Source organism: Oncorhynchus kisutch, linkage group LG23 (assembly GCF_002021735.2).
Source record: "Oncorhynchus kisutch isolate 150728-3 linkage group LG23, Okis_V2, whole genome shotgun sequence".
NCBI classification, from domain to species: Eukaryota; Metazoa; Chordata; class Actinopteri; order Salmoniformes; family Salmonidae; genus Oncorhynchus; species Oncorhynchus kisutch.
The window spans coordinates 3,163,265-3,174,746 of NC_034196.2; the positions used below are offsets into that span (position 1 = coordinate 3,163,265).

General features: G+C 42.0%; 1 protein-coding gene across 3 annotated transcripts in view; it reads left to right on the forward strand.

Annotated features, from left to right (window-relative positions):
• LOC109868588 (chondroitin sulfate N-acetylgalactosaminyltransferase 1) overlaps positions 1-4,079 on the forward strand; it is a 36,723-nt gene extending 32,644 nt beyond the window's left edge. For all 3 annotated transcript variants that reach the window (XM_020458258.2, XM_020458257.2, XM_020458259.2), the window contains 2 exons: positions 52-133; positions 2,011-4,079. In XM_020458258.2, the coding sequence (XP_020313847.1) occupies positions 52-133; positions 2,011-2,303 (375 nt within the window). In that variant the 3' untranslated portion in view covers positions 2,304-4,079. The remainder of the gene's footprint in view (positions 1-51; positions 134-2,010) is intronic.
• Positions 4,080-11,482: the final 7,403 nt, after the last annotated feature.

Below are 11,482 nucleotides of genomic sequence, written 5' to 3' on the forward strand. Positions count from 1 at the left end.
TTTTCTTACCTTAAAGATTTACCTTTTTGTTGTTGTTGCTATTTTTAATAGGTGATTAAAAAGGACACCGGATTATGGAGAGACTTTGGCTTCGGAATGACGTGCCAGTACAGATCAGATTTCATCAACATAGGTAAATATCATGTTACCGTGCTCATCGCTGGTAAATTGTCATATCCAAACCATCTGCGTTATTATTATTGGCTCTCAGGACCGGTTTTGCCTCAATGCATTTTTCCAGTCGAGGCCATTCGATGAAGTCACAGGCTATAAACTATGTTGTAAATCAGGGTCGTTTCTGGACAGTGTCTGCGTCCCAAATGACACCCTATTCCGTATATGGTGCACGACTTTTGACCAGGGCTCGTAGGGCACACGTGTCTAGGCCAGAAATACACACACACACACACAGAGATAGACAGAGATTTGACTGTTTTGTCATTGTAATTACATTTGCCACTGGCAGAACATTTAATATTACTGTGGAGGGAGACAGAGGTACAGCATCTGTCTGACCTTAAACTCTCAGGAGAGAGACACATCGCACTACAGTGTGACCCTATAATACATCAAATACTCCATGCAACTCTAGGGCGAGTGATTTGAGATTTAGATGTGATGTGATGCGAATGGTGATGAATAATGAATTTATCTGTGGTGAGATTTTCACCCAAAGAAGAGAGAGATGAAGGGAGGTAGAGAAAGGGAGAGAGAGGCAGAGAGTGAGAGAGAGGAAAATAAAAATAAACAATGTGCTTCTCACAGTGAGGTGAAGAGAAAAGACGGGGTGACTTCAAACAGAGGGGATATTTTTAGGCCCTGGTGCACAGACAAATACACAATTTCCCAGCTTCCTGGTTCGGTTCATTGTTTAGCCCCTCAGCACTGAGCAGTCTGCAGTCATCTTAAAAAGAGAGAAAGAGAGAGAGGTGGGGGGAGAAATCCGCACTCGTGCATCAATAAGCAAAACATGATTACCCGTGTCACCTAGGGTATGAAGAGGATGTAGTCCAGTTGGTTGGAAAGAACTGACGTCAGCGTCTTACTTCCTCTGAAAGTCACGTTGGGGCATGTCCTGAGGTTCTATTGCAATATTTCATCACTCCATTGCTGTCATATCATCAGACTCCATGCATTATGCATGTAGAAATAACTGGTAGAACATAATACACTTTGTGTACAAAACATTAAGAACACCTGCTCTTTCCATGACATAGACAGACCAGGTGAATCCAGGTGAAGGCTGTGATCCCTGATGGAAGTCACTTGTTGAAGTCACATCAGCGTAGATGAAGTGGAGGAGACAGGTTAAAGAAGGGTTTTTAAAGCCTTGAGACGACGGAGACATGGAGTGTGTGTGTGTGTGCCATTCGGATGATGAATGGGCAAGACAAGAGTTTGAAGTTCCCTTGAATGAAGTATGGTAGGGTCCACGCCCCGACGAATTAAGGCTGTTCTGTGGGGGGGGGGGGGGGGGGGAAGGTGTCCTTAATATTTTGTAGACTCAGTGTATATAGATTCAGGGTGTTTAATGCTCCCATGTACAGGGTTGTAGGCGTGATTGCAGGGTACAGTGAAATTCTTAGGCTAAAGGGCTCCAACATGCAGGACTAAGTGCAATAAAACAATGAAAATGGTAAACAACAATAGAAATAGCCCTAATATAATAATAACAACTGTAGATACATTTCCGTTGTGGTGGAAGCAGAGTAAAGACTGTTGAGGGGTTGTGGGAGAATGATCATTGAGTGAAATAAACAACAAAAAATAAGTTCCAATGTAAATATTTACAACTGCAACAGTGATGAATGTCGTTGGGGTGGGGGCAGAGTAAAGTCCGTTGGAGGGGGGCGGAATGTCAATAGGGGGAGTAGAATGGAGGGGGCATCTGGAGAAAGAATGTCCACGGGGAAGTAGCAGGGGGAGGGGGGAGCAGGTAGCTGACTAGTGGTGGCTATTCAGCAGCTTGATTAAAGTGAGTTTATGAGTTCATGTTGTCCCTCCTTCCAGGTGGTTTTGACGTGGACATCAAAGGTTGGGGTGGTGAGGATGTTCACCTCTACAGGAAGTACCTGCACAGCAACCTCCTGGTGGTCCGGTCCCCATCGCGGGGCCTCTTCCACCTATGGCACGAGAAGCGCTGTGCTGACGAGCTGCCCCCGGAGCAGTACAGGATGTGCATGCAGTCCAAGGCCATGAACGAAGCCTCACACGGCCAGCTGGGCATGCTCTTCTTCCGACACGAGATCGAGGCACACTTGCGTAAGCAGAAACCCCAGCGGTCCATTGCCAAAAAGACATGAGGGGAATCACACAGGAATCTAGACTACGGGAGGAGGGCATGACAGTATGACAGTCAGAGACAGTGAGGGGAACAACAACCACAAAACAGAGATCTTCTGTTATGAACAGTGATGACCCACTATAGATGAAAAACGCTCCAATATATCCTCCCCTTTGTGCCAAAAAGGGCACAACAAAAGACACCTAAGACACCTGCCGTTACTTGAAGAAGTGCAAGCACTGTGAAGACGACAGTTTATATGGCCAGCAGAAATACTTGTATTGACTGCTCCTCTGTGTTTTGGTCTAAAATCATGTGCCTCATGTTGACTGACTGACAGCTGGTTTTAAGAATCATGATGTGGCATTGCTGGTTTCTTGAAGGAGGCTGGAGGAAGACTGGAACAAGATTTCCCTGTGTCTTACTAGAGCCACCTTGTGGACAGGAGGAAAACAGCATGACAGTGAAGGGAATGTGGACACTGAAGCTCAAGTCATGTAACCTGGTTACATGACAATACACTCAGACAGATGGTCAATCAATAAATGAAAACAGGTGTTAGTGATGCTTATTTAGCGAGCCAATGACAACAACAAAGGAGGGACACGGACACTGTTAGACATTCAGTATTTCTCAAGCTCCACAGAATCATTATGGTGCTCTGCTTTTCACAAGTTTTATTAATCCTACCTGCATGTGCTTTTATGTGGTTTTTCATCATCAAGAAACAAAACAGTGCAGTTTTGTCTTGTTTGAAGGGACAAAATAAATATAGTATATTTTTTTACACTGGGCAGTATTTTGGTTCGCAGTTTGAGAATGAAGCTACAGTACATGTATGACAAAGATTATATGGCCCTTGAGAGAGAATATGGGTACAGTGTCCTTTGTTTTGCGTATGGGCTAACATTGTGCAAATAATATATTTTAGAATAGATGTATTACACTTCTGTTGCATAATTAAGTTATCCAGTGATAAAATTATAGAATGAATTTCACACAACTTTTGTAGAAAAAGAAAAAAGCCTTCCTCCAAAAATGTTTATTTAATATTAACAATTGTTAGTTACATCACTCATTTGCCTATTCTTTCTTAGAAGCTGCAATGGCGGTGGCTTGACACAAGTCTACATGAGCCAAAGTAAGTTTAGTGGTAGTATAATGCTTCCGTGTCTACAGAGCACTATAAGACCAGGACAAGGAAGGGTAGGAAAAGGCCTGTATGAAAGTGCAATTGAAGACAATCTGAAATGGAAAGTTAATATGGTATTTGAACATGGCAAATTGTTTTGAAGTTAATCCTGATGGATTTCTACTGAGAGTATTTCTTCGGAGATGTATAATCTATAGATAAATACATTCTCACAGTGACATTCACAGCGAGTGACAATGATTTTATGCCTTATTCGTCTTAAAATAAATATTGAGAAATTTGATTTAATTCCCAGGTCTTTTGTTTTCAAGAAAGCACTTGGGTTGCTTCACATGGAAGAATTTGTATGAACCTAAATTTGTGTCGGATGACCAAAACCTGTAAAAAGAGTCCGGAGGATGCACCTTTTTAATTGTTTTACGTTTTATTGTTTCGTGAAAGGATACGTCTTATCTGTTAATAATAAATGTAACTTTCCTGATGAAGCTCTTGATTGATTCTCAATTCATGCCCATTTTTTGTGTCTTAATTGTTCTGTTTGAAGTGTCAACATTTGAAATAAATGTGTGTACTCATTTTGAGACCCTTGTAATAGTTTGAAATGAAGAAATAAAATTATATTCTGGTCTTGATGCTTCTTCACAGATTTGATTGGACTCCAGTATGTAAAAACTGCAGTAGTCTGCAATCTGTAACTCTACACTAATCATTATTCTCTACTCACCTGTGGTGCAGCCTGCGAAAGGTCTATAAAAAAAGACTCTGTGTTATTGTGTAGTGATGTACACAAGATGGTAGTCTCATCATTACATTGTGTTCAGTAGTACACCTCTAGATGGAAGCATTGCATCCCAGTCGAGGAACCAAAGTGCCAAAAACCTATGAACAGATACTGTATGTTGGCTATGAAATAGATCAAATGTTGTGGAGAGGGGTGTCTGAATTATGGGGTAAGCCAGGGGTCGTTAATCTCCCCTGAAAGAGACATGAGCTCATCTAAAGGCAACAAAAGTCCAACTTGGGGGGAGGGGGTCTCTAAATATTGATAATTTGACCAGAACGCGTGCGGACAGCAAGATGCATCAATCTCACCGGAGAATGCATCCTATCGAGCGAAACAGCTCTCCTCCGTAGCTCATGTATCTGATGGGGTCTGTCCAAAAAAAAGTATGAAATGTTACACATGCTGAGCCAGAGGGGCGCTGTTTCACTCTCTCATACTGTATGCTTTCTCCGCTGAGATAGATTCAGCCACTTGGGGAGGGGGTCTCTAAATATTCGCTCTCTCATACTGTATGCTTTCTCCGCTGAGATAGATTCAGCCACTTGCGAATTGAAGGAAAATGAAACATTATTTAAAATGGTTTCATTTATTATTATTGTTCACATTGTTGGGGAAAGCATGGCTTCCCTTGACACATATAAATACACACCGCTGTAGTAGGCCTAATGAAAATCGCTGAATGTCATTACACTTTTGTAACAGATGTCTCTTTCAATTCATCAGTTTGGATATTGGAATTATTTTGGAGTAGGCTACTTTTTGAAGTGATTTGTTTGACAATCAGCCTAATACATGTTTTTTTTTACCATTAAATGACTTCTTTCCTATTAGGCCCATCAATAATTTACAGTGTCGTGAAAAATTATTAGCCCCCGTTCTGATGACTCTATTTTTGCATATTTTTGATGCTGAATGTTATCAAATCTTCAACCAAAACCTAATATTAGATAAAAGTAACCTGAGTTTACAAATAAACAAAAATTATATACTTATTTTGTTTATTTAATTAACAAAGATATGCAACACACAATTCCCCTGTGTGAAAAAGTAATTTCCCGCCATAACACTACCACCACCATGCTTGACCGTTGGTTTAAGGTTCTTACTGTGGAATGCAGTGTTTGGTTTTCACCAGACATAGTGGGACCCATCTCGTCCAAAAAGTTGACTCAAGTTTTCCAAAAAGGACCTGGAAGCACCTGGATTATCATCAAGACTCTTGAAAGAATGTTCTATGGACAGATGAGTCTAAAGTATAACTTTTTGGACGACATGGGTCCCATTATGCCTGGCAGAAAACAAACACTGCATCCACAGTAAGAACCTTATACCAATGGTCAAGCATGGTGGTGGCAGTGTGATGGTTTGGGGATGCTTTGCTGTCTCAAGACCTGGACGACTTGCCTTAATAGAAGGAACCATGAATTCTGCTCTGTATCAGATAATTCTACAGAAGAATGTCAGGCCATCCGTCTGTGAGCTGAAGCTGAATCGCAGCTGGGTCATGCAGCAAGACAATGATCCAAAACACACAATCAAGTCTACATGAAAATGGCAACAACAACAAAAAATGTGTTCATTTGAAGTTTTGGAATGGCCTAGTCAAAGTCCAGACCTAATCCCAATTGACATGTTGTGGCACGACTTGAAACGAGCAGTTCGTGCTTGAAAACCCACAAACGTCGCTGAGTTAAAGCAGTTCTGCCTGGAAGAGTGGGCCAAAATTCCTCCACAATGACGTGGGAGACTGATCAGCAACTACGGCACAACCAGTTATTGAGTGAAGGGGGCAATTACCTTTTCACACAGGGACTTTGTTTATGAAATAAATTAAATAAGTATGTAATTGTTGTATTATTTTTTCATTTGTTCCCTTTATCTAATATGAGGTTTTGTTTGAAGACCTGATAACATTCAGTATAAAAAAATATGCAAAAGTAGAGAACACTTGAAAGGGGGCAAATACTTTTTCACAGCACTGTACATTTGGAGTTATTAGTCACAGCACTGTACATTTGGAGTTATTAGTCACAGCATTCTACATTTGGAGTTATTAGTCACAGCACTGCACTGTACATTTGGAGTTATTAGTCACAGCACTGTACATTTGGAGTTATTAGTCACAGCACTGTACATTTGGAGTTATTAGTCACAGCACTGTACATTTGGAGTTATTAGTCACAGCACTGTACATTTGGAGTTATTAGTCACAGCACTGTACATTTGGAGTTATTAGTCACAGCACTGTACATTTGGAGTTATTTGTCACAGCACTGTACATTTGGAGTTATTTTCCACAGCACTGTAAATTCATTACAAATCCTACAATGTGATTTTCTGGATTTTTTTTCCTCATTTTGTCTGTCATAGTTGAAGTGTACCTATGATGAACATTACAGGCCTCTCTCATCTTTTTAAGTGGGAGAACTTGCACAATTGATGGCTGGCTAAATACTTTTTCTGCCCCACTGTATCTACAGTAGCTTTGATTGGACTGATCATGTCAACATCATGCATCAAGTCGACAATCTACTGGCAAATCCTTGTCATATGAAGAGAAATAATGAAGAGAAATTATAGATAAAACGTATCGGTGATCATCGGCCATTGGACCTAAACATTACACAAGTTGGAAATCGCAAATTCGACAATGAGTGGTTTGGAAGGAATCAGTGGCTAAATGCAAGCATTGCAAAGCAATCACTTACCTGCTATTCAGTGGCGAGGGTGTGTGGTGCCAAGTCTGTTTATGTGCCCATGAGCAAGGCACTTAATCCGAACTGCTCCTGTTAGTCACTCTTATCAATGAATGAATGATCCCTGAGCCTGTTATATTTCATGTTGTTGCTAAGCCTATTTATTTTCTTGATTGTTGTATATAAAATCGTCATGCATTTATTTTCTGTCTATCTAGGCAATACAGACTGGTCTCTTATCGGATCACCCTGGAGTGGACGCTGGAGTGGAGAACATCTAGGTTGAGGCCAACGACGGCTACTCCCAGCCACTGTGGTGGCAACAATTACATCTAACTACCCTGACCCCAACAGCAGCTACATTGGATTCCAGGAAGTTGAGGAGGCTCATAGCGTCTTATACAAATAATATTTTCAAGAAACAACATTGTATTTCAATTATTATTTTTTATAAAGAATTTGTTATTTTAAACAACAATTACACAGTTACAATGCCTTTCACACGTCACTCAGCATTAGTTACAAACATGTTCCTGAAGAGCAACCGTCTAGTAGGTTTTCACTCCAACAAGTGAGCTTGATTAGGGGTTGGGTTGGATTGAAATCCTATAGGACGGTAGCTCTCTAGGTACAATGTTTGAGAAATGTTGGGTTTTATAAAACACAGGGAAAATCCCAATTGCATACTCTATCCTTCTCAAAACACATTGGATGAGAAAGCCAGAGGAGCTCTGGATTTCTCATCCAATGTATTTTGAGAAGGAGACGAGGAGAGGACGTGAGGGATATGCAATTGAGATCTTCCCAGCTAATCGTACTCATTACTCCATGTGTTGGCTCACGCCTGTTCCAAAACTTCACCTGATGCACTGTAGGGATGGTGCCAGGTTTCCTCCAGACGTTAGGCTTGGCATTCAGGCCAAATATTTCAATCTTGGTTTTATCAGACCAGATAATTGTGTTTCTGATTGTGGTCTGAGAGTCCTTTAGGTGCCTTTTGGCAAATTCCAAGCAGACTGTCATGTGCTTTTTTACTGAGGAGTGGCTTCCGTCTGGCCACCCTACCATAAAGGCCTGATTGGTGGAGTGTTGCAGAGATGGTTGTCCTTTCTGGAAGGTTCTCCCTTCTCCACAGAAGGGAGACTCTGTCAGAGTGACCATCTGGTTCCACTGTGTTCTTGGGGATCTTCAATGCTGCAGAAATGTTTTAGTACCCTTCCCCAGAGCTGTGCCTGGACACAATCCTGTCTTGGACACAATTCCTTCGACCTCATGGCTTTTTGCTCTGAAACAGCGATTCCTCCTTTAAAAGTTTACACCGCAGGACTTAGAGGTACCCAGTGTCATGGCTTCATTGCTCCAGACCACCACCAGAGGGAGTTAGAGCACTCATTATGCATTTGGGTCCCAAGGTTTTTATATGACCAATCATATCGAGTGGTTCCAATGACGAATTTGACGCGAACCACCCGTCCCTGGTGACGTTCTTCAGCCAAGATGGCTGACAAAACATTACAGGGGAGCAAATGTAAGTATTTATAACGTCATAGCGAGTCAAGCAAAAAAAAATACAATTGAGAAGAATATGTTAGTTAATGTAGAGACAAACGATTATGCATTTTTTTTGTCATAAAGTTAATTTACAAAAATGACTATTTAGCAAGTTTTTTTTCAGTCATATCCAATACCAGGAGTATCAAACTCCATTCTTTGAATGATGCTGTGTCTGCATGTATGTATTACAATTATACACTTCAACAGTGTTTACCACTCCTGCTCCTGGGACATCAATGATTACACATTGTAACTATGCAATAGACTAGAAACATGATTGATTTGTAATTGATATATACAGAATAAAAAACAGTACATCCTGCCAGCACGCCCACAAGCGTGCTGAACGATGCGTGGAAGAGAGCGAGGAACGAGATGGGAGTAATAATCCAGGCTATTTGAAATGATAGGCAATTAGCAAGACACCCACAATAAAGGAGTGGTTCTGCAGGTGGTAACCACAGACCACTTCTCAGTTCCTATGCTTCCTGGCTGATGTTTTGGTCACTTTTGAATGCTGGCGGTGCTTTCACTCTAGTGGTAGCATGAGACGGAGTCTACAACCCACACAAGTGGGTGGCTCAGGTAGTGCAGCTCATCCAGGATGGCACATCAATGCGAGTGTCCAGAGCATGGAGGCGCTACCAGGAGACAGACCAGTACATCAGGAGACGTGGAGGAGGCCGTAGGAGGGCAACAACCCAGAAGCAGGACCGCTACCTCCGCCTTTGTGCGAGGAGGAGCACTGCCAGAGCCCTGCAAAATGACCTCCAGCAGGCCACAAATGTGCATGTGTCTGCTCAAACGGTCAGAAACAGACTCCATGAGGGTGGTATGAGGGCCCGACGTCCACAGATGGGGGTTGTGCTTACAGCCCAACACCGTGCAGGACGTTTGGCATTTGCCAGAGAACACCAAGATTGGCAAATTCGCCACTGGCGCCCTGTGCTCTTCACAGATGAAAGCAGGTTCACACTGAGCACATGTGACAGACGTGACAGAGTCTGGAGACGCCGTGGAGAACGTTCTGCTGCCTGCAACATCCTCCAGCATTGCCGATTTGGCGGTGGGTCAGTCATGGTGTGGGGTGGCATTTCTTTGGGGGGCCGCACAGCCCTCCATGTGCTCGCCAGAGGTAGCCTGACTGCCATTAGGTACCGAGATGAGATTCTCAGACCCCTTGTGAGACCATATGCTGGTGCGGTTGGCCCTGGGTTCCTCCTAATGCAAGACAATACCTCATGTGGCTGGAGTGTGTCAGCAGTTCCTGCAAGAGGAAGGCATTGATGCTATGGACTGGCCCGCCCGTTCCCCAGACCTGAATCCAATTGAGCACATCTGGGACATCATGTCTCGCTCCATCCACCAACGCCACGTTGCACCACAGACTGTCCAGGAGTCGGCGGATGCTTTAGTCCAGGTCTGGGAGGAGATCCCTCAGGAGACCATCCGCCACCTCATCAGGAGCATGCCCAAGCATTGTAGGGAGGTCATACAGGAACGTGGAGGCCACACACACTACTGAGCCTCATTTTGACTTGTTTTAAGGACATTACATCAAAGTTGGATCAGCCTGTAGTGTGGTTTTCCACTTTAATTTTGAGTGACTCCAAATCCAGACCTCCATGGGTTGATAAATTTGATTTCCATAGATAATTGAGTGATTTTGTTGTCAGCACAGAAAAGTATTTAATAATATTTCATTAATTCAGATCTAGTATGTGTTATTTTTTGTTCCCTTTATTTTTTGAGCAGTGTATTATTATTAGTTTTTCACAAGCGTAGCAGGATGGGCTATTAGCTGAACAATAGACTATTCAACCTTTACTAAAGAATGACCTAATAGCCGAGCTAATAGATAGATGGGGGGGCGCAATCAATAGGAGGTGAACAGTGGCTGGTGCTGAAAATATAGCTAACTTGCCTAGTTAAATATAGCTAACTTGCCTAGTTAAATATAGCTAACTTGCCTAGTTAAATATAGCTAACTTGTTACGCAGGTTTTGCACACCAACAGATGGAAAAAACCTACACCAGTCGAGCAATTCATTTCAACAATAATCGTCATTTTAATTTGACTTTACAAACAACAAGAGGGCATTATAGGAGTCTAGAATGTATCCCATCATGCAAATGTTTCCTATTAGCAGGACAATCGATTTTTTATAGCCTGACTACTGTTGTGAAAATAGCTCAACTTTGCAATGTATTCGATGCTTAAGTACTCTAAAGTGTTACATTTTTAACTGAAAACAGCATTTCTTCATCAACATCTTTATGCTTTTGTTAATCTTCTTGCTTTGATTCATGCTTGGGCCTGCAGGACACAAAGTTCTTTGTTTGTCAGACGAATCACTAGAATCATTGACTCACTCACGTGTTGAAAAGGGCAAGGAACGAGATGGAGTCACAATCCATGTCAGGCACACCTGTGAGCTCTGGAATTCCACCTCCGACAGGCAGAGTCAACATACGTGGCGGGTTTGTCAGGTCTTCGGTTCACCCTGACATTTCCATTTCTCTTCTGACAACTTGACCAACTGCTCAACATGCACAGCAAGGGCCGCCCGGACCATTATGCTGTTCTGCTATTCAAAGGATGTGTAACCGAAGAGAGATACCATGAATGGGCACAGAATACATAGCCTTCCCGCTGTGGCCGTCTATTTCTGCACCGTTTCGCACTGCCCTGAGACGAGCATGAAGAAATGAACATCTTCAAATAATTCATGATATTCTTAAGATATGTGTTGACTGAATGTCTGCAAAATAATCAAGTTAGGTTTCTCCAGAAATAAATAATTCTAAATAACAAACTGTCTTTATTTAGAAAATAGAGAGAATGCCTCACCCCATGTTCAAGAATGGCCTTTTTCTCGCTCACTCTAGGTTAAATAAAAACGAAATCTCCAAAATATAATTCATTTTTAAACAAAGTGATTATCATTATTATTAATTAATTTAGAATTATATAAAAGCGCCTTAGATATTCTCACAGAAAAATTATTGTG